General features: G+C 37.0%; 1 protein-coding gene across 1 annotated transcript in view; it reads right to left on the bottom strand.

Moving 5' to 3' along the window:
- CNTNAP2 (contactin associated protein 2) overlaps positions 1 to 27,901 on the bottom strand; it is a 1,784,833-nt gene that overhangs the window by 1,211,931 nt on the left and 545,001 nt on the right. Inside the window, exon 4 of the mRNA XM_068550150.1 lies at positions 19,866 to 20,013. Coding sequence (XP_068406251.1) covers positions 19,866 to 20,013 — 148 coding nt within the window. The remainder of the gene's footprint in view (positions 1 to 19,865; positions 20,014 to 27,901) is intronic.

The following is a 27,901-nucleotide window of genomic DNA, read 5'->3' as shown; positions in this document are numbered from 1 at the left end:
TGTATTGAGGTGCTCCTAGGTTGGGTGCATCAATATTTACAATTGTTATATCTTCTTCTTGGATTGATCCCTTGATCATTATGTAGTGTCCTTCTTTGTGTCTTGTAACAGTCTTTATTTTAAAGTCTATTTTGTCTGATAGGAGAATTGCTATTCCAGCTTTCTTTTGATTTCCATGTGCATGGATTATCTTTTTCCATCCCCTCACTTTCAGTCTGTATGTGTCCCTAGGACTGAAGTGGGTCTCCTGTAGACAGCATATATATGGGTCTTGTTTTTGTATCCATTCAGCCAGTCTATGTCTTTTGGTAGAAGCATTTAATCCATTTACATTTAAGGCAGTTATTGATATGTATGTTCCTATTACCATTTTCTTAATTGTTTTGGGTTTGTTATTATAGGTTTTTTCTTTCTGTTGTGTTTCCTGCCTAGAGAAGTTCCTTTAGCATTTGTTGTAAAGCTGGTTTGGTGGTGGTGAATTCTCTCAGCTTTTGCTTGTCTGTAAACGTGTTAATTTCTCTGTAGAACCTGACTGGGATCCTTGCTGGGTGAGTAATCTTGGTTGTAGGTTTTTCCCTTTTATCACTTTAAATATGTCCTGCCACTCCCTTCTAGCTTGCAGAGTTTCTGCTGAAAGATCAACTGTTAACTTTATGGGGATTCCCTTGTATGTTATTTGTTGCTTTTCCCTTGCTGCTTTTAATATTTTTTCTTTGTATTTAATTTTTGATAGTTTGATTTATCTGTGTCTTGTCATGTTTCTCCTTGGATTTAACCTATATGGGACTCTGCACTTCCTGGACTTTATTGACTATTTCCTTTTCCATATTAGGGAAGTATTCAACTATAATCTCTTCTAATATTTTCTCAGTCCCTTTTTTTATCTTCTTCTTCTTGGACCCCTATGATTCGAATGCTTGTGCATTTAATGTCATCCCAGAGGTCTCTGAGACTGTCCTCCATTCTGTTCATTCTTTTTTCTTTATTCTGCTCTGTGGTAGTTGTTTCCTCTATTTTATCTTCCAGGTCACTTATCTGTTCTTCTGCCTCACTTATTCTGCTATTGATTCCTTCTAGAGAAGTTTTAATTTCACTTATTGTGTTGTTCATCGTTTGTTTGCTCTTTAGTTCTTCTCGGTCCTTGTTAAATGTTTCTTGTATTTTCTCTATCCTATTTCCCAGATTTTGGATCACCTTTACTATCATTACTCTGAATTCTTTTTCAGGTAGACTGCCTATTTCCTCTTCATTTGTTTGGTCTGGTGGGTTTTTACCTTTCTCCTTCATCTGCTGCATATTTCTCTGTCTTCTTATTTTGCTTAACTTACTGTGTTTGGGGTCTCCTTTTCACAGTCTGAAGGTTCATAGTTCCCGTTGTTTTTGATGTCTGCCCCCAGTGGGTAAGGTTGGTCCAGTGGGTTTTGTAGGCTTCCTGGTGGAGGGGACTGGTGTCTGTGTTCTGGTGGATGAGGCTGGATCTTGTCTTTCTGTTCGGCAGGACCATGTGCAGTGGTGTGTTTTGGGGTGTCTGTTAACTTATTATGATTTTAGGCAGCCTCTCTGCTAATGGGTGGGGTTGTGTTCCTGTCTTGCTAGTTGTTTGGCATGGAGTGTCCATCACTGGAGCTTGCTGGTCATTTAGTGGAGCTGGGTCTTAGCGCTGAGATGGAGATCTCTGGGAGAGCTCATGCCGATTGATATTACTTGGGGCTGGAGGGTCTCTGGTGGTCCAATGTCCTGCACTTGTCTCTCCCACCTCTGAGGCTCAGGCCTGACACCTGGCCGGAGCACCAAGACACTGTCAGCCACACGGCCAGGTACCTGGGTAGCTTCTTGACTTTTGGGAAGTCTGCAGTCTTCTGCCAGTGTTCAGTAGGTGTTCTGTAGGAGTTATTCCACATGTAGACGTAGTTTTGGTGTATTTGTGGGGAGGAAGGTGATCTACACGTCTTACTCGTCTGACATCTTGAAGGTCCTCTGAGATGCTGCTTTGTATAAACCATTTTATAGTCTGCTTTTCTTTCTTTTTTTTTTTATGGGTCTTATTTTTTTTTAATTTTTAAAAAATATTTTTTTATTTAGTATGCTTTTCTTTAATACTATTTCATGACCATTTTTTGTTGTCAGTAAAAATTCTTTAAGTTTTTTTGTAATGACTGTACAACATAGTCAACCATTCTTCTCTTTGTTACAACTTTCAAATGACTAATTTTAGGAAAAATTTTATTTTAGGTGTATTGTGCTTTACTCAGACACAGAGAAATCTAATTTTTCTTTTCCAATTGTTCTTTTGGATGCATTTGGGAATAGGCAACCAATAAACAAACAAATGAACAAACAAATACTTCTTTATCCCAGTTTTTACCCTTAGTGGTTGAATGAGTAAACAAAAACTTATTTAATTGCTAGGTTTCTTGCTGGTAAAATGGAGACAATAATAGTTCCTAATTTGTAGCAATGCAAATACAGCACTTAGCACAATATCTGACAAACTGTCAATGCTCAGTCAATGCTGGATCCTCTCATGTAAATCATGATAATAATATTTGTTATTACTGCTATCCTCAGTATCCTCTGTTATGCTCCGGCTTTAAGCTGTTTAGGAGGTAACATGCTTTGGTGGAAAGATTAAAACTTAAATGGGGGCTTCCCTGGTGGCGCAGTAGTTGAGAGTCTGCCTGCCAGTGCAGGGGACACGGGTTCGGGCCCTGGTCTGGGAAGATCCCACGTGCCGCGGAGCGACTGGGCCCGTGGGCCACAGTTACTGAGCCTGCGCGTCTGGAGCCTGTGCTCCGCAACAGGAGAGGCCGCGATAATGAGGGGCCCGCGCACCGCGACGAAGAGTGGCCCCCACTTGCCGCAACTAGAGGAAGCCCTCGCACAGAAACGAAGACCCAACACAGCCATAAATAAATAAGTAAATAAAATAAATAAACCCAAAAGTTTAAAAAAAAAAAAAAAAAAAAGAGTCTGCAGAACTGAACGTCCTTGCCCTTACACTGAGGTTTTAAAAAAAAAAACAAAACTTAAATGGACAATGTTGGATATGTGGGTAAATTACTTCATTGTTTGAAATGTTGGTGTTCTCGTTTGCAAAGTGGGGATAACACCACCTATTTTGCAGGATTATGAGGACACGATTGAATAGGCCGTAAACATTTAATATTACTCAGCTATAAAAAGGAACGAAATTGAGTTATTTTTAATGAGGTGGGTGGACCTAGAGTCTCTCATACAGAGGGAAGTCAGAAAAAGAAAAACAAATACTGGACGCTGACGCATATATATGGAATCTAGAAAAACGCTACTGATGAACCTAGTGGTAGGGCAGGAATAAAGATGCAGATGTACAGAACAGACTTGAGGACACAGTGGGGGAAGGGAAAGCTGGGACGAGGTGAGAGAGTAGCAGTGACGTATATACACTAGCAAATGTAAAATGGCTAGTAGGAAGGTGCTGCATAGCAAGGAGGTCAGTTCGACACTTTGTGACGACCTAGAGGGGTGGGATAGGGAGGGTGGGAGGGAGGCTCAAGAGGGAGGGGATATGGGGATATATATATATACGTGCAGCTGATTCACTTTGTTGTACAGCAGAAACTAACACAAGATTGTAAAGCAATTATACTCCAACAAAGATGTAAAAAAAACCAAACAAACACTTAATAAACAGTAGTTATTTCTCAGCTCCTAGATCCGATATTTCCTAGCAGATATATTTCTGATTCAAACTAGTGAGAATTAATCTAAACAAATGATAGTTTAGTTAACCAAATCACCCTCTTTTTCCTTAACTGAAAGGCAAGCATGGGGGAAGGAGGGGTGGGGGAGGAATGGATTGGGAGTTTGGGGTTATCAGACGAAAACCATTATATATAGAATGGATATAAAAAACAAAGTCCTACTGTATAGCATGGGAAACTGTATTCAATATCCTGTGATAAACCATAATGGAAAAGAATTTTTAAAAGAATGTATATATACATAAGTAAAACTGAATCACTTTGCTGTACAGCAGAAATTAACACAGCATTGTAAATCAACTATACTTCAATAAAAAAAAAAAAAATACCAATTTTCTAAAGAAAAGCAAGCAAGGAAATAGTGATATACTTAATTTTAAAATGTGGCCCCAGGATATTACAGGAAATAAGATCACAACCAACAACATTCCTATACTTTACTTCCACCCCCAAAAAAGTTATCAAATTTCCTCTTACTAAAAAAAAAAAAAAAAAAAAAAAAAAAAAACAACTTGTGGTCAATATTATGATGAAATAAGTGAATTAGCTAAACCATATTGAAGCTGCCTGGAACTATCCAGAGAGCTCGGATTTGATCAGTTCAATTTATAGCAATATAAAATCAGCCAAACCAATTTAATGACATCATCCACTAAAGAAACTGTTTGAACCTCTATATAGAGCATGGTTCTTTCTACATATTACGCCCCACTATGTACATCTCTGAATCAACATGATTAAGATGATACAGGGATTCTACTCTCAAAATCCAAAAAGCATTCACTTGTATCTCATCATTCCATTTCTTACCACAGGCCTATGAGGTAGGGAAGAAGAAGGTGGCATAGCATTTCATATGGATTGCACAGACCTGACACAGATTACTGAACATATTCACTGGGTCACATGGCGTTATGTGGTCAACGGAAGTGTTATTAAAAATGCAAAACCAGGCCTTCCTTCTTTCCTTAGTCAGTAGGCATGCAGCCCTTTGAAAAGGAAGTTGAGAAGTAGGACAAAACTTCATTTTACTTATGTATTTATTTCCTCTCTTTCAGAGAAAATCAGCCTTTACACTATACATTAAAGGTCAGTGTTTCTCAAATCTGAATGGAGTACGTGAAAACAATATGAATTTGTAGACTATTAGCAAGGCATATGCTATAATATGTCTATGGTTTTTAACTGTCTATTGGAAAAAGTAAAATGTAAAGGAACAACCATACAAATAATACTTGGCTCAAACTAGGTAAAGGATGCAGTCAAACTTAAATTCACATTAAGGAAAATGTAAAAAAAAACAGCCAAAAAAAGAATATAGATTCAAACTGATCCTAGCTGAAAAGACTACATAACTAATGACAAAGTAATGATGATCTGACTATTAATCAAAATAAAACAGCTTGTATTTTAGAAAATTAGAAGAAATTTTGCATGATTCTCGACAAATAGCACAGATAAAAGATATGAGAATTCAAGGGGTCACTTTTCCTTTCAATACTAATACCAATAAGGTGATATAGTAGTGTTTCCATCTACAGTGCATACATAGGAGATTTATCTATATAAGTACAGTATAATACCATGACTATCACCCTTATCAATATTAAGTCTAAGGAAATCTCAGCATGCAGGATATACTTTCTGCACATAGCAGGCACTAAAATACAGATGAAATAAAAATTAAACTGATTCCAACAGTGTGTCTATTTCCTTTATTTCAAAGTGACTAACAATGTAACAAACCAATTACCAGGTGACTAGCACCACCTATGCAAGCAGTTCTCACCGGGGGCAATTTTGCATCCCTGCCTTCCCCCAGGAGACATTTCCTAATGTCTGGTGTCAATTCTGGTTGTCAAAACTGGAGGAGGCATGAGGTACAACCAGTATCTAAGGGATGCTGCTTACGATTCTACAGTGAGCAGGGCATTCTCTTCCCCACCATGTCTAACAATAAATTATCTGGTCAAAAACATCAAAAGTGTCAAGGAGAGACTTTGACCTATACTGATATTCACCGTGAGCAAAGTATAAAATACGATTTGTTTTAAAACGTTTATTTATTCTTTTATTTTAGAAGAAAGTTACAAAACTAAGAAAAAAATAAAGAATAAAGAAAGAATGAATGCCACAAATTATAAAAGCAGGAGGTGAGGTGATCTAGAGTGACTGTGGAAGGTCATGTGAGAGATGGAGGAGATTCTACCATTATGCTGAGTGGTTTTTTTTTTTTTATTTTATAAATTATTATTGATTGAAGCACTTCTTTCTTTTTATTTTATTTATTTTTTATTTTTGGCTGCATTGGGTCTTCATTGCTGCACGCGGGCTTTCTCTAGTTGCGGCGAGCCGGGGCTACTCTGCGTTATGGTGTGCAGGCTTCTCATTGCGGTGGCTTCTCTTGTTGCGGAGCACGGGCTTTAGGTGCGTGGGCTTCAGTAGTTGTGACACACGGGCTCAGTAGTTGTGGCACACGGGCTTAGTTACTCTGCGGCATGTGGAATCTTCCCGGACCAGGGCTCAAACCCGTGTCCCCTGCATTGGCAGGCAGATTCTTAACCACTGCGCCACCAGGGAAGTCCTGCTGAGCGGTTTTGAGCCAAGTCCAGAATAAGTCTACATTGTTGGCTGACAAAGGAGGAAACACAATGCATTCTCCAGTCATCTTATGATCTTGAATTAAGAGGACTTCCCTTGTAGCATGGCTTTAAATGAATTTGTGTTATGTTTTACCTTAAACATGGTTGAAAAAAGCTCCTTTGAAGAAGGAATTGAAACCCCTTGTTCTGCTCTACCCCTCAGACATGCTTCTGGACGTCTCACTGGGTTGTGCTGTAATAATTACTGAATTTGCTTTTTGACTGCTGACTCTAGCATTAGTAAATATACTTTATTTTGGGTCAACTGAAAGCATCCTGGTAATAGATGGATACAACTCTACTCTAAATTTGGAGTAGAGGTTAATCAGAGAGATCATTAAACCAATTGTGCTCAGAGTCAAACACTTAAGAGAGTGAGTTTAATCATATTTTCACCTAATCCTTTGCAACATAGGACAACCTTGTAAAAATGATTTGAGGGAAAGACTTATCTTTTCTATATAAGCACCATGCCATAGGAAAGAGGATTCCCCTCCCAAATATTAAAACATTTACATTTCTAAGTAAGTGTAAGCAAATACTTGCAATTCTCTAGATTCATTTGGTACAATACACAAATATGGCTGATAGAGCAAGTTTAAAATAGCACAAACCACTCAATATACACAACCTGATAGACAGTAGGCTGATTGCAGGGGAGGAAGAATGTTGCATGTGGTTTTGCATGTTGCTGATATGACCAAGGCTAGTAATTAATACAATCCATGTGGTGATATTTGGATCACATGGTGAAATCACATTTACACAGATAAAGGTCTTATCCAGAGCCTAATTTTACCAATAATTTCAGGAAATAAGCAATCAAGAGACTTTGGTATAAGGCCTAAAATTAAGGCCCAGTAGTATGCATACGTTGACATCTAAGAAAAACCAGGAGGGTCTAAAATAACCTACCGCCAAATTTCCCTCACACCCTGCTCCCACGGATAAGGTTCCCTAGCCAAAACTCCTCCCTTATCTCAGGAGTCAGGCATAGTTCCTGCTTATTCCTGAGTGTTTAGGTTATGAAACATCTCCATTCAACACCTCAGTGATTACCTAGCTTATGAGTTATTTTCCAGGGAGCTGTGAACATAAATCTAGAGAGGGAAAGCAACCAAAAACGGGGATATCTTGCTCAAAACATTCCATAGATAGGGACTTTTCTCCTAGAAGAGATAATTATTTGGGGGTGCTTGGGGGTACAGTTATTGGAATGTTTAAAGAAATTGGTCCAGATCAATTACCTTCTTTCTCCCCTAAGATCATTCTCCCAGTAACTGGGAGTGAAATGGAACATAGGACAGCTTCTTTAACTCCTCCCAGCCCACCAAAGCAAGGATGAAAGGCTGAAAAGACTAATATGACACTTTCTGGAGCATAAGAAAATACTACATATGCGCTCCATCCAGAATAGAAGTATAAAAAAGAAAACTGTGATAATTCTCTTCAAGTCTTGGTATGAAGGATCTGACACTAGTCGCATAGGAATAAAATGATCAAATGTTTTAAAATGACTGATTTCTAATTTTTAAGTGATATATCCAAGCAATCTGGGTTGCTGGAAATTTAGAAGTCAGCATACTAGATGATTATTTTATTATATTGTTACTTTTAATTCATGAGGGTGATAATTGCCATCCTAAATATTTGTTCTTATCTCCTTAGCTAAGTTAATTTAAATAGGTGATAATTAAGACTAACAACTCAAGAATAAAAGCTAATAAAAAAAAATCTCTTAGTATATATTTGCAGCATTTTAAATTTTACTTTCCTCACATCAAACAAGGATTATAAGTAAAATATTGATGAACTGCATAACTGTAACTTGGACTTTAATACTCTTTGTAATCACCTAACATATATAAGGATTAACATACACGTAAAAAGGAGCTAAAATATCTCAGGAGCTGAGATTTCCTCTAGACATATACTGATGTTGATCAACTTTCTGCACAAAAATGCAAAGAAAGCTTGAGTTGTGTTGTTTGCAAGCTGTCCTCAAATGAGTGTATTTTGAAGATCAGTCATTTAAATTGTCCTACTGGACATTTGGGATGTGCGATATTACTGAGATATTTTTCTTGTTAAATATCTCCTTCTATATGTTCTTATGGTGAAAACTGTGACAATGTTTTAGTCACTAGAATCTACAAACATTTTCTGTAGGTCATTGCTGTAATTATAAAAGTCCTTGTGGATGGAGAAGAAGAAAAGAATAATTAACAAGAGGGGAGAGGTATCAAATGTCAGAGAGGAAGCAATGCTCTAGACTGCTATGCAGGGTTCCTAGGTCTGCAATTAACTCTTTTATGCAAGTCACATAAACCTGTGAGTTTTGGTTTCCTCATTAGTCCAATACGGGATTGGGCTGGGAGGTCTCTTGGGAACTTTTTAAAGTTCTGGTAGAGTACACATACAGCTCTTTGTTTTAATCAAAATGCCTTATTTGTAAACCATGCTGAAGCATGGTCATTTTTTGTTATTTTATTCTTATCTTCAGTCAATTATCAGAAAATATTATGCTTTGTTTTAATATGTTTATTTTTCTTGGAAAATTGTTTTATGAAAATAATTTTGGAATAATATTTGCAATACAAATATATCCTCTCTTATTCCATAATAGAAGTATATGATTATTCCTAATTTGGGGCTGCAAACATGGGTCTGATTACATGTTATTCTGTACTAATAATTCTGGTTTGCTTTAAGTCAACATTGTTGATTTTATAAGTGAACTTTGAAAATTCCTGAGGGTAAATTTAAAGTTAGATTTTGTAGTAAGCAATATAATGTAACCCTAACTCTAAATCAGTTGACTTACTAAGTATTTCTCCAAAATATGAACTAGCTGTCATTTGTGACTGTCTTGTACTTAAGTAGAATGTTATACTTCCTATGCCTTCTCATTGAACAGACTCAATAGTAACTGTTTTCCAAGTAAATAAATTACACTGGAAAAAATTAATTAAATGCTGATAGCTTGTGTCTCCACAGACACGAAAAATGAGAATGAACTTCTTTGTTCTTCATTATCATAAATCTCATTTCAATGCAAGTGTCATCCTCAAATTTCAATCCAGGGATGAGACCCACTGCGTACCTGACTTTTTATTACATAAAATGATAGTACCTTATTATCTTTTAATATCTATACTTTTTTTTTTTAAATTTATTTATTTATTGTTTATGGCTGTGTTGGGTCTTCGTTTCTGTGCGAGGGCTTTCTCCAGTTGCGGCAAGCGGGGGCCACTCCTCATCGCGGTGCGCGGGCCTCTCACCGCTGCGGCCTCTCCTGTTGTGGAGCACAGGCTCCAGACGCGCAGGCTCAGCAATTGTGGCTCACGGGCCGAGCCGCTCCGCGGCACGCGGGATCCTCCCAGACCAGTGCTCGAACCCGTGTCCCCCGCATTGGCAGGCAGACTCTCAACCACTGCGCCACCAGGGAAGCCCAATATCTATACTTTTAAATTTAGATTGCTAAAAAAGTAAAGACTGTGACACAAATGATCCAGTATATTTTCACCATCTCAACAAACAGCAGACTACTAGTGCAAGAATGATCAGTTGCTGCGTTATCACCACAGAGGTGAACCACAGTTAGATATATAGAAATAGTCTATTATAAAATATTCCAATTCCAGTTTGAAATACAATCTACTTTTTAAAGAACCAAAGAATACAACATGTGCTTGAATCTAAATCCTATTTCTCTTAATAGCAAGACCATTTCTGGTTATACACAGCAAATGTATTCATATTTTATCTAACTGCACACAAGCTTAAGATCACAGCATGTCCTTGCATACATAACATACTGGCATGACAATTTTAATTATCTCTTTACTATGTATAACTTGACTTTGAGAGCTATTAAATCTATTTTTATATGAATTTACTTTTATTTTCACATCACTCAATATAAATTTCAAGTTAATTAATGAGTGTGGTATTTTCCCCTCTGATGCTAAGCAATTTATATTTGTAATCCATGAAGCAGCCTCATGAAATTGTGCTTTAAGATAATCTTAAATAGAAATAACACAAGGTCTAGAAATATTTAACTAGAAAAAGAAATACTGAGTTCTTTCTTTTTTAATATGGCTCTTCTGGTACACCTATTAAGACATTCAGTTTAGCAATTATTTCAACATTCTGTAGGTCCCTAGAGCACCATTCAGTATGATGTGATAGAATCATACCCTGTTTGAAAGAGAAATTAAGGAAACAATCCCATTCACCATTGCAACAAAAGAATAAAATACCTAGGAATAAACCTACCTAAGGAGGTAAAAGACCTGTACTCAGTATAAGACACTATTGAAAGAAATCAAAGATGACACAAACAGATGGAGAGATATACCATGTTCTTGGATGGGAAGAATCAATATTGTGAAAATGACTATACTACCCAAAGCAATCTACAAATTCAATGCAATCCCTATCAAATTACCAATGGCATCTTTCAAAGAACTAGAACAAAAAATCTTAAAATTTGTATGGAGACACAAAAGACCCTGAATAGCCAAAGCAATCATTTTTTTTTTTAACATCGTTATCGAAGTATAATTGCTTTATAATGTTGTGTTAGTTTCTGCTCTATAACAAAGTGAATCAGCTATATGTATACATATATCCCCATATCCCCTCCCTCTTGTGTCTCCCTCCCACCCTCCTTATCCCACCCTTCTAGGTGGTCACAAAGCACCAAGCTGATTTCCCTGTGCTATGGAGAGCCAAAGCAATCTTGAGGGAAAAAAACCAAAAAACAGAGCTGGAGGAATCAGACTCCCTGACTTCAGACTATACTACAAAGCTACAGTAATCAAGACAATATGGTACTGGCACAGAAACAGAAATATAGATCAATGGAACAGGACAGAAAGCCCAGAGATAAACCCACACATTATGGTCAACTAATCTATGACAAAGAGGCAAGGATATACAATGGAGAAAAGACAGTCTCTTCAATATGTGGTGCTGGGAAAACTGGACAGCTACATGTAAAAGAATGAAATTAGAACAGCCCCTAACACCATACACAAAAATAAACTCAAAATGGATTAAAGACCTAAATGTAAGGTCAGACATTATTAAACTCTTAGAGGAAAACATAGGAAGAACATTCTTTGACATAAATTGCAGCAAGATCTTTTTTGACCCACCTCCTAGAGTAATGGAAATAAAGACAAAAATAAACAAATGGGACCTAATGAAGCTTAAAAGCTTTTGCACAGCAAAGGAAACCATAAACAAGGTGAAAAGACAACCCTCAGAATGGGAGACAATATTTGCAAATGAAGCAACTGACAAAGGATTAATCTCCAAGATATATAAACAGCTCATGAAGCTCAATATCAAAAAAAGCAAACAACCCAATCAAAAAATGGGCAGAAGACCTAAATAGACATTTCTCCAAAGAAGACATACAGATGGCCAAGAGGCACATGAAAAGATGCTCAACATCACTAATTATTAAAGAAATGCAAATCAAAGCTACAATGATGTATCACCTCACACCAGTCAGAATGGCCATCATCAAAAAATCTACAAACAATAAATGCTGGAGAGGGTGTGGAGAAAAGGGAACCCTCTTGCACTGTTGGTGGGAATGTAAATTGATACAGCCACTATGGAGAACAGTAGGGAGGTTCCTTAAAAAAATAAAAATAGAACTACCATACGACCCAGCAATCCCACTACTTGGCATACACCCTGAGAAAACCATAACTCAAAAAGAGTCATGTACCACAATGTTCACTGCAGCTCTATTTACAATAGCCAGGACATGGAGGCAACCTAAGTGTCCATCAACAGATGAATGGATAAAGATGTGGCACACTATACAATGGAATATTACTCAGCCATAAAAAGAAATGAAATTGAGTTATTTGTAGTGAGGTGGATGGAGTTAGAATCTGTCATAAAGAGTGAAGTAAGTCAAAAAGAGAAAAACAAATACCGTATGCTAACACATATATCTGGAATCTAAAAAAAAAAAATGGTTCTGAGGAAACTAGGGGCAGGACAGGAATAAAGATGTACACCTAGAGAATGGACTTGAGGACACGGGGAGAGGGAAGGGTAAGCTGGGAATAAGTGAGAGAGTGGCACTGACATACATACACTACCAAATGTAAAATAGATAGCTAGTGGGAAGCAGCCACATAGCCCAGGGAGATCAGCTCGGTGCTTTGTGTCCACCTAGAGGGGTGGGATAGGGAGGGTGGGAGGGAGACGCAAGAGGGAAGGGATATGGGGATATAAGTATATGTATATCTGATTCACTTTGTTATACAGCAGAAACTAACACAACAATGTAAAGCAATTATAGTCCAATAAAGATGTTAAAAAAAAAAAAGACACATGCACCCCAATGTTCATTGCAGGACTATTTACAATAGCCAAGTCATGGAAGCAACCTAAATGTCCATCGACAGACGAATGGATAAAGAAGATCTGGTTCATATATACAATGGAATATCAGTCAGCCATAAAAAGGAATGAAATCGGGTCATTTGTAGAGACGTGGATGGACCTAGAGACTGTCATACAGAGTGAAGTAAGTCAGAAAGAGAAAAAGAAGTATCGTATATTAAGACATATATGTGGAATCTAGAAAAATGGTACGGATGAACCGGTTTGCAAGGCAGAAATAGAGACACAGATGTAAAGAACAAATGTATGGACACCAAGGGGGGAAAGGGGAGGGGTGGGATGAATTGGGAGATTGGGATTGACATATATACACTACTATGTATAAAATAGATAACTAATAAGGACCTACTGTATAGCACAGGGAACTCCACTTCACTGTACAGTAGAAACTAACATAGCATTGTAAGACAACTATACTCCAATTAAAAAAAAAGGAAAATATACCATCAAAAAGCATAATTTGAATAACATTAATAAAAAGAAATGTGTATTCGTAATAAAAATATCATACCCTGTTCAACCAATGAAGGAATTTATACAACATCAAGTAGTAAATAGTAATCAATTTTCACTGAGGGAATAAGGTAGGTCTGCATCATTTACATCTGACATTAGTTCAGTTCAGCAAACATTAAGTGCGTGCAGGGAGTCTGCTAATTAGTGGGATGCCAATGACAGCTAAGATGACTGTGTCTGCCCGGTCCCCCCAATATCTTACAGTCTGCTATATTTTGGAATGTTTTGATGAATATTCCACTAAAAATATTTACATAGTGTAAAAGGAGTAAAGAAAAAATGATGTGCTTCATTCTGGAAATTCAGAGAAATCTTCTTGTTGGAAATTGCATCTCAAGTGAATCTTGGAGGATAAGACAATTTGGTCAGAAGAATGATGGAGAGGGTACTGCAGTTGGGGAGGGTATCTAGGATGAACACATGTTATGGAAGCAGGTCATGTATTTGGAAATATGCATAGTTTGTATTAGTGGAGCATAAAGTACAACATGGAAATGACAGAACATTAAGATGGCAGAGGTAATAGGGACAGCACTATATTTCAAGCTAACAACTTGGATTTTATAGGCAAATGTAGGATCATAAAGTGTTTTAAGCACAGGCGTGATATGATCTGATTTGCATTTTAGATTTTAAATTAGAAAAATACTTTACAGATCAAATTCGATAAATGCTAATGGATTGATGAATCTGTGTCAAAATATATAGATCCTCAAGCAACATACAAATCTTTTACTTCACATATGTGTGGGTGTGATGAACACAAAATACAATAATACAAGTATTACGCAAAATGAAACATCTAACGTAAATAGGAAAACATGGGTTGACATTCAGAAGTGTTTTTATTTTTCTGCCCAGCTAAACTGATCTACACAGAAATTCTTACCAATTTTAATGAATAAATGTTGCACTGGATTGAATAATGTTTCCCCCAAATTCATAACCACCCAGCAACTCAAAATGTGGCCTTATTTGGAAATAGGGTCTTCACAGATGTAATTAGTTCCTTTAAGATGAGGTCATTCTGAATTAGAGTAGATCCTAAATCCAACGACCAGTGTCCTTGTAAAAAGGTCATGTGAAGACACAGAGACATAGACACACAGAGGGAAGACGGCCACGTGAAGGCAGAGGCAGGCACTGGAATGATGTGGCAACACTGGTCAGGGAACACCAAGAATTGCTAGCAACCACCAGATGCTAGAGGAGAGGCATGGGATGGTTCCTCTCTCTGAGCCTCCAGAAGGAACCAACTCTGCTAACACCTTAATTTTAGACTTATGCTCTCTAGGACCATGAGAGAATAAATCTCTGTTGTCTTAAGCTACACAGTTTGTGGTATTTTGTTACGACAGCCCTGGGAACCTAACATACATACACCTGGCAGCATCTCTTGCCTAGGCAGCACAGGAGCTACGGCAGTTAGTCTGTGGTCCCTAGGAGAGAATATTCCCATTGGCACAGCATGAAAAGGCCAAAACACTGTCCTTCTTCTAACTGTACTCGGCACCTCTTGATATATTTCCCCCCCGCCCCCGGCTGGCACTTCTTTTCCACCAGGATTTGCATTGGGTAACATATATATATAGGCTTTATTAATTATTCATCTAAATTGAAAGCATATATAAAAATTACTTTGGTTTGTGTGTATCCTGGTTTGCCAAGGTGCTGACCTTACTTTTATGAAGACTCTGGTTAAAAGCTAATTTAGTATTTGCAATCAGAAAATGCTCACTGCTTTAATCAATGCACCATGTAGGGCTTTTGTAAGATGCATGTTTGAGTGCTTCAGACATAAATGATTTTTAAAAGTTATTAGACTGAGACCTCTCCCTTCTGCTTCATGCAGCCCCTTTGGTACAGAGTAAGAAGATTAGCATCAGTGTTTTGGGAGAAAGCTTACTGAGTCAGAAGACACTGGGAATATCATTAAGTTTTAAAAATAACAGCATGCACTTATTTCAACTACACTTGAGGGAAAACCAAATGTAGAGGGAGCAGAATGATTTAAAATGAGTCTAAATTCATTGAAATTGGAATTCATATTATCATCAAGACAAGTCAGGAAACAAAAACAGCAGAAGCCCTAAAGGCTTAAAAGCAGTGGCCTGGAAATAAACTTCTCCCTCCACCTGGAATAGAGTGAACTTCTTACTTTCAACCTTGAGAAGTATCTAACTTCTCAGATGACAGAGTGACCATGGAAGGACTGCAGAGAAGAAAGATGACAAATACAAGGGGAATTACAGTAGGTACACACTCCCACAGAAGCAGCCTCATACTGACGTTTTTCCTTCTCTAGTTCTTCTGGCAAACTTTGAAGTAAAAGAAGTACAAACCCGTTCCTTAACCTGCAGGTATAAGACAGATCTCAGATAAACCCCCTAAAGGGTTTCTAAGAAGATGAGAGAATTAATTTCTTTTCCCTAGGAGTGATCAAAGCCTAGTATCTCCTTGCTGGACCCTGGAATATACAGGATTGCTGTTATTAAGGGGGCAAATGGGAGTGTATCTGAGGGACACTTCCCCTCTCAAAGATCCATGATTCCCTTCCCACTGAAAACTCAAACAAAGCCCTTGAGGCAGTAGCTCACTAAATGGAAAAAAAAAAAAAGAAATAGAAGGCCATCTTCTACGAGGCCACTCTAGTCTGAATTCCAGTATAGGTAAATTTAAATCATCGTTTAACTTTGGAAAAGTTGTCCATAACAAATATGTTTAACACATCTTTTTCTTATTATAATCATGTATATTTTTCTTGTAAAAGACATAAGTATATTTTGCATTCTTCATACATAGATACATGAAAAATAATGGGATCTGGACATTGGTTAGAAAAATGACCTGGTTAGAGGAATGACCAGTCATAAATTTTTGATAGTACAGACAGCTTCCATGATGATTAAATTATCGTTTTCCAAACTAAGAAAAAAAAAAATTAGAGACCGCCATTTAAATAACAAATGTTTGAAAAAGGACACAGGAGAAAAATAAGCAGCAGACGTTTTGGTTCTTATAATCTGTACCATCCAATACGGGAGCCAGTAGTCATGCTACTTAAACTCAAATTCAAATGAATGAAAATTAAACACAGCTTAGTTCTCAGTTGTCTTAGCTACATTTCAAGTGCTCAATAACCACATGTGGCTAGTGGCTGAAGCAGATCTAGAACATTGACATCTTTGTATAAAGTTTTATCTTACTTTATGTTGCCAATTTATCATTTACTCCACTGGCATCTATTGGTATAAAGATTAATCCAGTTTCCCAAAGTGTAGGATTATTTCCCCCCCCAGAGAGGTTTGTAAACTAGAAAAGTCTAGCATCCTATTTAGCTTCAAGCATTTTTCCTTCATGTCTTGTGATTGCCAAGGCCCAGGCTTGATGGAAAATCTCGTGATAGCACTAACTCAACATTTTACAAAGCTACTTGAAATGATTATAGAACACACTGTCATACTTTAAACCACACTTGAGTCAACGGACCATGTGCTTTTTGGCAAGCTGCTTTTGCCCTTCACTGTGGATTCTAAAGTAACTTCATGGACAGTGCTGGTTTTAAAATGGCCATTTTTAAAGAAAGCCTTCTCAAAAATAAGATGCATGTCTATATAGCATAATGAGAATGAGAGAGAAAAAAAAAAAAAAAGACAGGGTTGGCTTTAAAAACTACAGAAAAACAGATAAATAGAAGACAATTCAACAGAAGTATGGGCACAGTTCTTGAACAAACCCTTCAAAAAAGAGGGTATACAAATTACAGTAAGCATAACCTCCTCAAAAATCAGGAAAATTTTCACTAACACTAAACTGCATATAATGAACAAGCACCAGAATGGCTAAAACTTTCAAACGTTCATTTCTAAATGTCTGAATTTGTGGCGCAACTAGGAACCCTAGTACATTGGTTTTGACAGTCTAAATTGATAAAACCACTTTAGGAAATTTTTCTCATTATTATCAAAGTTAAACATACCTATATCCTAATTTGGTATTACCCCTTCCTAGCTCTATACCTATGAAAAATGTTCATAGCAATTCTATTGAAATAACCAAAAACTGGAAACAACTCAATGTTTATCAACACGAAATGAATACATAATTGTAGAATAGGCGTACAATAGAATAATATTATTCATGAAAATAAACAAATACCTCAAATAACAACATGGGTGATTTCACAAGTATTTTGAACAAAAGAAGTCAGAGGGGAAATAATGTATATTTTATAATTTCATTTGTATGAGATTTTAAAATTAAAAAAACTACCCTAATCTATGGGGATAAAAATCAGGTGAATATTTACCTTTAAGAAGTAGTAGTAACTGGGAGGGGGCTTGATGGGTGCTTCTGAGGTGTCAATATAATTGACTTATCAACCTGATGAAGGTCACATGGGGTTCACTTTGTTAGAATTTAAGAGCAGGAAAACAGTAGTGGTGGTGAGCTCTTGTACCACCAAGATGTCTGGTTTCCCTTTCAGCTCTGTCACTTAGGCTGTGTGCCTTTGGGAAAATTTTAACCCTCATTATTTGTATCCTAATAAATACTACTACTGGATTAATTGCTCCACTTTCTCTCTTAGCATGTTTTTCTTATTTACTGTGATATTATTAACATTTAGCATACATCATGACCCATGGAAATTGCTCAATAAATAATTATTAATAAAATAAATTACATACATCATGTTTCCATGGAGAATATTACTTATTTTTCATTTACTGAAAACTGAACATGTTCCTTAGAAAATATGTCGTGCAGACAAAAACATTTTGTTTTGGCCTTCCCATCATGATGCTGAAAGCTAGAATATGTATGAACACAGAGTTCTGTGCCCATGAATACCCAGACCACATAGTAGAAAGGCTCCCAGTTTATGTTGAGGGTCATTTTAGGCTTCTGAAAAGTTAAATCTTCTTCCTGAAGAACTAAATCTGTCTCTCTACTCATTATATTTGCTACTATAAAGTGATGACCAAATAAAAGAAACACCTATAGAATTTATTAAATGATCTCTTTGGCCCTTTTTTAGTAACCAGCCCAGTTTTCACATAACAGTATTGCCCATGAATAAATATGATTTGGTCATCATTACAGGTACTAAATTCATACAAAGGTGAAAGCTTTATATATTTTTTATTATAAACTACCAAATGTTTGGTTAATTTTTAAAAGCTTGCCCAATAGGACATTTGCATTTTCTGATTACAGTTAAGCTTTTGTCACTATGGGTCTGCAGGAAGGGGTAGGGGAGAGTCTAATAGGAAACTCCTTGCGTGAAGCTGATCTCCTGATTCCCTGCCCTATCTGTATCCAGCAACCCTCCTCCCCCAGCAACTGGAACAGGAAGGAAAACTTCCCGGGAGGAGAGGACTATTTTACCAGATACTTCGTATTCTAAAGCTAGTGTCTGGGGGAATTCCCTGGCGGTCCAGTGGTCCAGTGGTTAGGACTCAGTGCTTTCATTGCTAAGGGCGCGTGTTCAATCCCTGGTTGGGGAATTAAGATCCCGCAAGCCGTGAGGCACAGCCACATAAAATAAAGCCAGTGTTTGCAAATCATGTGTTTGCAGACTGAAGGTGTAGTACCTAGTGGCCTCCAAAAGCCTCAAATAATCTTTGAAGTAACTCTGTGTTAGTACTGCCTTCATAGAAGCAAATAAGATCCATCTTCTCCAGAAGAAGCCACCATCAACCTTCACCTAAAAGAAGTTCCACAGATAAAGTTTTGAAGAAACTGAGGTCACAGTTCAAAAAGATGGATGAGCATAAAGTTAAAGACAAGAAGGACAGGCAGATAAGAATGCTGAGAAGAAGAAGGAAGAAAGGAAAGAATTAAGAGGAGGAGGAGGAAGAGGAGGAGAAAACAAGCACCACTGGCAAAACTGGCTGAAACAATAGAGAGCAGAATGCCAATCCCTAAAACTCCATATATTGGAATCATGAGACATAGATATAATGTATTTAAAAAATACAAAAGGTAATCAAAAACACGATTAAAGGAAAAGAAACTTTTTAGGTGACTGAGTAAGTTTTTTAAAGGAACAAATAAAACTTTTAGACATATAAAATATAATTGACCTTAAAACTCAGTGGTTGGCTTTAAAATAACAAAAGGTATATATAATTAAAGAGAACCAGAAGGAAGTTCTTAAGACTGTTTTCAAATCCATCACAGAGTCAAAAAGATGAATAAGAGTTGTAAGTTTCTGTTTTTTAAATATTTCATGAGACTTCAAGCAACTTTATGAATAAGCTTTGCTGTTTTAGTCTACTGAGCAGAAATCATTTCCCAAGTCCTGTACTTAAGGTGTCCTTAAGATATTCTTATATGTGTGTTTGCGTAAAAATGTAAATATATGTTTATAACATACAAACAACCTTATATATTATTTATATAAAGAAACATTGCAATTTACTGTCAGAGAAAGCAACTAATATTAAATAATTCAAAATAACAAAATTACTAATTAAATGAAGATGACAAAATCCACCACAAATTTCGACAGTATGGTACTCACAGTAAGAACAGCCGTAGACCTCAATTCTGAGCCCAATGCGGCCTTCTCCGTTCCAATCCAGAGGCACAATGCGCACATAGCGGGCGATTACTGGATGCTGTAAATCATGCCGAACCACACTATCGGAGTTGACGTTCCCAGGAAATGCCTGAAAAATAAACGGGATTCGAAAATTAGGGGAAAATACTTTAGAAACAACCAACCATGTTCTCTATGTGCTACAATAAACATAAGTTTTCTTATCCAGTGGAGGGATTTCATATTCCCTAAACCATAAACAATTTGAAAAAAGCTTCTATACATTCTTTATTTGAAAACAAGTCCAATTTTAAATGGGAACTAGGCCAAAGTTTCCATGGGTCCTTTCATATGTGGAAATGCACACACAGGTTAAAAGAATGAAACACTGTGGCGTGCACTGTAGTATCCAGTAAACATTTAAATTACGAGTTCTATTATTTCACATTTAAAGTACAAAATAAGCAATTTTCACAGAATCCAACTGTATTTCTTGCTTTTTAAAAATCTTCTCTATGTTACCTTCCCATGCCATCATTACAAATTTGAAAATTTTTTCAACATCAGCTCGGTAAAAAGAGCAATTGAATATGTTGTGCAGAGGCCGGGGACTTCTACCTTTTATTAGCATAAATATATATGAGTGGATCAGAAACATGTTTATTTCATTTTTCTTATTTATAGAAGATTCTGTCAAGAATCATTTGCCATGAATCTTTTTTTATGTTGAAAGTTCATATTGTCTATATTTTTTCAGCAGAGAACAAATGGATTTTCTTTGGGCATGGCTATCATTCATCAGCAAACATTTATAAAACATTTACTGCATAATACGTATAAAGCAAGATAATACGGGGGCACAGGGATAGGGAAAGCCATAGATGCCACACTCAAAAAGAATAATAAGAATTTAATAATAGGAAAAATGTCAGTATAAAATTACAATTTAAAGCAAGGACGATTTAAATCAAGAGACCATGATATTTTAGAATATGTCAAATAAACGAGAAATATATGTGTGAATTGTTTTAAACATGAGCTGCTTAATTTCACATATACATTCTAGCTGTCCCTACCTTAGATAACTTTAGTTTTTGGAAAGCTATATTCTACATGAGATCCTCTTTTATATTTGTTTAAATCATCTCCTAAACATTGAAATAAAAATTTTAAAAACAACACTGAACTTTTTTAGTCACAAAAAGATACAACGTAAACACTATATTACATTGCTGATCTGTTGTATTCTTGACCTAAGGTTTTGAATTTGCTTCTATATAAAATCAGGAGTTTCATCTTTTTGAAATATCTCTTTTATAACAACTTTTAAGAGTTATAAAATTAATAAGAGGCAAGTAAAGAGATGCTTTTAATAAAAAAGTACATAGCAGCTTTGAAATGGAAGGCTCTGGTTTAACTGCATACAAACATCACAAAGGTAAGTTTGTGGTATAAAGTTGGTTACCCAGCGCTCATTCTCCAGTCATACTCCTGGCCTCCAAAATACAAAATGTATAATGTAAGACCTAGTAATACAGGGAGCATACTGAAATATTTCCTCAAGATTTAAACTATTTTATAGAACATAAGATGGTTCCAACAATCTGCATCGTGGGTAATAGTCTATAACATGTACAATTGCATGCTTTGGAAACTGGGATCCTCTTTAGCAATGATTTTTGTTGTGTTCTCCTTGGTTTTCCTCAAGCTATATACTACCACTGCTTTTTCAAAATAGCCACACCCACTTCAATCCTTCATTGGACAAAACCATTTGAGCTTCAGGTCTTAAATTTCATCACTTAAATAGACATCTTCTTTGCATCTTGTTGACAACATTTAATTAAGGAAAATAGTAAAAAGTTTTTTTTTTTCTTTTTAGGTATTTTTCTAACCAGCTTTTAGTTTTACAAAGAAGCCACAAATCTAACTATTTTATTAAACCATGGCTGAATTTTAATATCACTGTTGGTTGTTCTGGCTTCAAAAGCAATACCAATGAGAATCCCTGACTAAAATCACCTGAATTAAATCCTTGATGGCAGATAGGTTAATCTAAATATTATGGGTTTTTAAAAAATTAATTTATTTAATTTATTTATTTTTGGCTGTGTTGGGTCTTTGTTGCTGTGCGCGAGCTTTCTCTAGTTGCGGCGAGTGGGGGCTACTCTTTGTTGCAGTGCACGGGCTTCTCATTGCGGTGGCTTCTCTTGTTGTGGAGCACAGGCTCTAGGCACATGGGCTTCAGTAGTTGTGGCACGCGGGCTCAGTAGTTATGGCTCGCGGGCTCTAGAGCGCAGGCTCAGTAGTTGTGGCGCACAGGCTTCGCTGCTCCACGGCATGTGGGATCCTCCTGGACCAGGGCTCGAACCCGAGTCCCCTGCATCGGCAGGCGGATTCTTAACCAGTGTGTCACCAGGGAAGCCCTAAATATTATCTTAAATAATATTCAACAAAAGCCACCAAACAATTTTAACTTAAGGATCAACTATATGCTTAACATGGTGCTAGGTGGTATATGAATATTAACAACAACAAAGACAGCAAGTAACTTTCCTGGAACCCTGCTTCTGAGACATCTGTAGCCTTATGAGGCCTGAAAGAAGAAAAATACTCCTCTGCGTTTCTCCTCTACTCCCAGTGCTTTATTTCTGACACCAGATGTAGGGGTTTTCCCACACATCACACAATTCTTTATGGACACCAGCTGGCGTCCCATAACTTAACTTAATTCTAATACTATCTACCTGGAGATAGATTCAGATCCCACAGGTTAAGGGCTCAGTCCCACAAGATGACCCCCACTTCAGATGCCAATCTCAAGTCCAGTTTGTCACCTGTGCTTCTGACAGACCATACGTTGGAGGTTCCCACGACCCCCTCCTTAGATTCAATCACTTGCTGCACAGCTCACAGGACTCAGGAAAACAGTTTACGTACTAGATTACTGGTTTATTATGAAGGATGTAACTCAGGAACAGCCAGATGGAAGGGATGCATAGAGCAAGGTGGGTGCGAAGGGGTGCCAAGCCCTCTCCACACGTACCACCCTCCCAGCACCTACACTTACCAAGCTTTCTGAACTCCTGAACTTCTGGATTTGTATGGTGGCTACAGGATGCAGGCATGATGATTAAATCACTGGCCACTGGTGACTGAACTCAATCTCCTGCCCCTCTCTCCTTCCCAGAGGTCAGGACGAGGCTGCAAATTCCAACTCTCTAATCACACGGTTGGTTCCCCTGCTAACCAGCCCCATCTTACAGTTACCTATGGGCTTTCCAAAAATCCCCTCATTGACATGAACTCAGGTGTGGTTGAAAGGAACTTGTTATTCATAACAAAAGACACCCATTTCAGCTTTATTGCACTTATCACTTAGGAAGTCCCAAGGGTTTTAGAAGCTGTGTGACAGAAAACATGGATCAAGACAGAAAAAATATATTTCTTATTATAAATCATGATGTCACAGGCCTTACTGCAAAAGGCAGCATCAAAAGGAAGTACAGAAGTGCGCGGCATAGCTAGTAATTTCAATAGTACTTGGAATCCTATGAAAACTATGTAATCAGGAACACTACAGAAAGAGATAGACCTCAGCTGGGTCGGAGGGCAGAATGGTGTTCAGGAGGTAGAAAGGGAGTATAGGACACAGGAGAGAACAGGAAAAGGCTGGCATAAAGAAGGAGCTCAGATCCAGGGCTAGAGATACCCAGAGTCAAGTTGTAATTGTGCCGAAATTTTGTTCTTTAGGGGTAACTTCTCCAGACCTCAGTTCTTTTCATTCCTTCTCCATGTGTCTGTCCCCCCAAAAGGATTTGACTAGCTTATCTGGAAAATCTACTTTAGAACTAAAATTGTGGACTCTGAAAACATGAACTAAGGTATATTCAGGAATAAGTAATAAGGACATAAGTCTGATTGGAAGGAAGTGTCCATATTGGAAAATCATGAATGTTTTAACAAGTTCTGTCTGATTATGGATGAAAGAACCTAGCATGCATTTCTTTTTATTAGATGACAGAATAAGAGCCATATTCAGGAGATCCTGGGTGGTGGGAGATCATCATGGGGGCAGAAAGATTAGCAACAAACAGTTAAGAGTCGATGCCACATGGTGGTAAGGGAAAGTAAGAAAATAAAAGAGAATATATTTCAAAAGAAGAAGTAACAACATTTTGAGAGAAGGGAGTAAGACAAAAGATACAGAGCAACCTATTCCCAGGTATTAACATATTGGCATTGGTGACAGAAAGAGGGAAGGGGGATAAAACAGTAGACATCCATTCCTTCCTTCCCCAGCAAACTCTGCTCTTTAAGTAACAGCATCCAGATTTTCTTTAAAATTTCTTTAAACATTACCCAGACTTCACTCTTAATCCACCTGATCCAGGAGAGGCAGATGCCTCTCTCTGACACCAGGGGTGGGCACCTAACTCAATGAGGCTCAATTTTAGCACTTCTGCTGGAATAATTCATTCATATATTCACTCATTCACTTATTCATTCGCTCAGGAAATATCTGAGAGTCTTTTATGCACCAGATACTGTTCAAATCACTGGGGAGACGGGGTGAACAATACAGAGTTTCAGTTCTCATTTATATTATTAAAGTACATAGTATGGCAGTACAGAGTGGAGCAGATAATAAATAAAATACAATGAATATATTTACAATAGCTAGGACATGGAAGCAACCTAAATGTCCACTGTCAGAGGAATGGATAAAGAAGATGTGGTACATATATACAATGGAATATTACTCAGCCATAAAAAAGAATGAAATAATGCCATATGCAGCACCGTGGGCAGACCTAGAGACTGTCATACTGAGCAAGTAAGTCAGACAGAGAAAGAAAAATATCATATACCGCTTAAATGTGGAATCTAAAAAAAAAAGTACAAATGAACTTATTTACAAAACAGAAATAGTCACAGATGTAGGAAAGAAACTTATGGTTACCAGGGAGGTAAGGGGGGGAGGGATAAATTGGGAGACTGGGATTGACATATACACACTACTATATAAAAAATATATAACTAATAAGGACCTACTGTATAGCATAGGGAACTCTTCTCAATACTCTGTAATGACCTATATGAGAAAAGGATCTAAAAAAGAGTGGATATATGCATATGTATAACTGATTCACTTTGCTGTACAGCAGAAACTAACAACATTTTAAATCAACTATACTCCAACAAAAATTTTAAAAAATAATATACAATGAATATATATATATTGAATATACCAAGTTATATAATATGTATATGTCGTTATATATTACAGGCATGCCTCATTTTTCTGCTTCACAGATACTGTGATTTGTTTTGTTTTTCTTTTTCTTTTGTTTTTACACAAATTGAAGGTTTATGGCAACAGTGACTGCAGCAAATCTATTGGCACCATTTTTGCAACAGCATTGCTCACTTTATGTCTCTGTGTCACATTTTGGTAATTCTTGCAATATTTCCAACTTTTTCATTATTATTATACTCGTCATGGTGATCTGTGATCAGTGACCTTTGATGTTACTACTACAATTGTTTTGGGGTGCCATGAACTGTACCCATATAAGATAGTGAACTTAATCTAGAAATGTTGTGTGTGTTCTGACTGCCCCACTGACCGGCCATTCCTCCATCTCTTTTCCTCTCTTTGGGCCTCCCGATTCCCTGAGACAGAACAATACTGAAATTAGGCCAATTCATAAATCTAAGTGTTTAAGTGAAAGGAAGAGTCAATTGATACAGCAAACTTCATCGTTGTCCTATTTTAAGAAAGCGTCACGGCCGCCCCAGCCTTCAACGAGGGTGGTGACACCCTGATCGGTCAGCAGCCGTCCACGTGGAGGCAGGACGCTCCACCAGCAAAAAGATGTCAACTCCCTGAGGGCTCAGATGATGGCTCACGTTTTTTAGCAATGAAGCATTTTTAAATCAAGATGTGCCCATTGTTTTTAGACAGAATGGTATTGCACACTAAATAGACCACAGTATAGTACCAACATGACTTTGACGCTGCTTTATGGGGAAACCAAAAACGTCACGTGACTCACTGTATTGCGATATTCTCCTTATTGTGGTGATCTGTAACTGAACACACAATATCTCCCAGGTATGCTTATATATATACACACACACACACACATATATGTATACACACATATACATATATATGTGTGTGTGTGTATATATATATATATATATATATATAAAATTACATATATTGTATACACAAAGGCCAGAAATGCAAACATCTTGAGCATACTTTGCATGTTCTGAGGACCCTAAGGAAGCCAGAGTTTATGGAGCACAGTGAAGAAGCAAGGAGGGCCTGCAGGCCATGATAATGTTGTCAGTTTCATTTTAATTGGGCTGGAAGGAAATCCATTGCAGAGTTTTAAGCAAAAAAGTCACATAATTTAATTTTTAAGACTGGGGCCAGTAAAATCTCCCTCCCCAAAAGCAAAGTTCCTAGGAAAATAGAAGAAGACTATAGCATAATATAAAACCTAGGATGGTGGTGGATGGAATAATCTGGTGACATGTGCTCCAGAGGAGTGGGGTTGTTTATGGAAAAGGTAGGAATGATGGAGTGGACGTGAGTGCTGGAGAGGAGCGACACGACACTTCTTGTATCCTGGATCCCAAATGTGTGACATATGTGAGGAGAAAACAAAACAATACACAGAACCACTAGGAATGAAAGCTCTCCATCCACCGAGCTCCTGTTGGCCACTGTATTATAAAGGGATGGATGTCAGAGAAAGACAAAGTAGGCCCATCTGTGATGACATCATTTCAGCATCTAAATTCAGAGCTTGCTGAAGAAAGCCTACAGGCTTTTTGATTATTTGACCTGTGTTCTCATTTGTTTGCTTTTTAGGAAACTGAAAGAATATCGACTAATACGAAGATATTTAAAGGGAAAGATAATTAGTGAAGATTTAAATATATTGCATTTGAGACTTCTCCATCAGATTGAAAGGTCACATAGAAAATTTGAGATGTTTAGGATAGCTTTTCAGAAAGGGTAACATTTATTATTTATGAACAAATGCAGGGCATATGGTATTCAGAATTCACAGCATCAGTACATTGTGTTTTTTGCACTTCTTTTCATTTCCAAGCATATTGAGATTTAAGACAGTACCCTAAACTGAAGTTTAAAACATTTCAAAAGAATGGTGTAGGTGTTACCAATCATTGTCTTGAATATAAAGGTGTAAATATATGTGAAATGTCTCATCTATAGCAGTATTTGGAAAAGTTAAGAAAAGTAGAAGGAGGTGTAGCCATTGATTTTATAAAAACAACACCTAATATTTATATATCACTTTATTATTTAAAGCGTTCTAGTACATTCTGTATTGTTTGTGCCTCATAGGAAATTCTAAGTTTGGAAGGGATGCTATTTTTTCAAATCGGGAAACTCAGGCTCTGAGAAATTAGAGGACTTAACTGGATGTCGAATAGCTAGTCTGGGCAAACCAGGGCAAAGTAACAAGAGCATCCACTCCCACACTGACTTTTGTTTGAGAATCAAATTTTCAGCTGGGGATAAAGCTTTTTCTATTTATGCACAACACATTTTATTTTTGATATTTGATGTTACCTATTTGAATATCAAATTTAAAGTTTGATAGATAATTTTTATCCTACTACATTTTGGATGTACACTTGATTTCCAGCCCACTTATTAGCATATTTTGCCTGCATCCTTTACTTTTCTCAGCATTTTTATTTCCATGAATTTTGACAACATTAATATCTTCTTTTCTCATGCATTTTCCCCAAAGATGCTCCTACTGTGATCATTAGCCAAAGCTCCTCTGCAAATTTTAATACAAGCAATTAAAAAGTTTGAATGACACTGTTTATTATGAAAAGAAAGGCAGGTCTGCTATAGTGCAAGTACTATTTAAGTAGTAATGGCTACATTGTCATAGGGTTTGAAAAGAACATTTTTTTCCCCACATCATTTGACTCTCACACTCACTTGCACTTTTTCACAT

Source organism: Eschrichtius robustus, chromosome 8, assembly GCF_028021215.1.
Source record: "Eschrichtius robustus isolate mEscRob2 chromosome 8, mEscRob2.pri, whole genome shotgun sequence".
Taxonomy (NCBI): Eukaryota; Metazoa; Chordata; class Mammalia; order Artiodactyla; family Eschrichtiidae; genus Eschrichtius; species Eschrichtius robustus.
The sequence above is the reverse complement of the archived record's forward strand: the minus strand, read 5'-3'. Positions and strand labels throughout refer to the sequence as shown.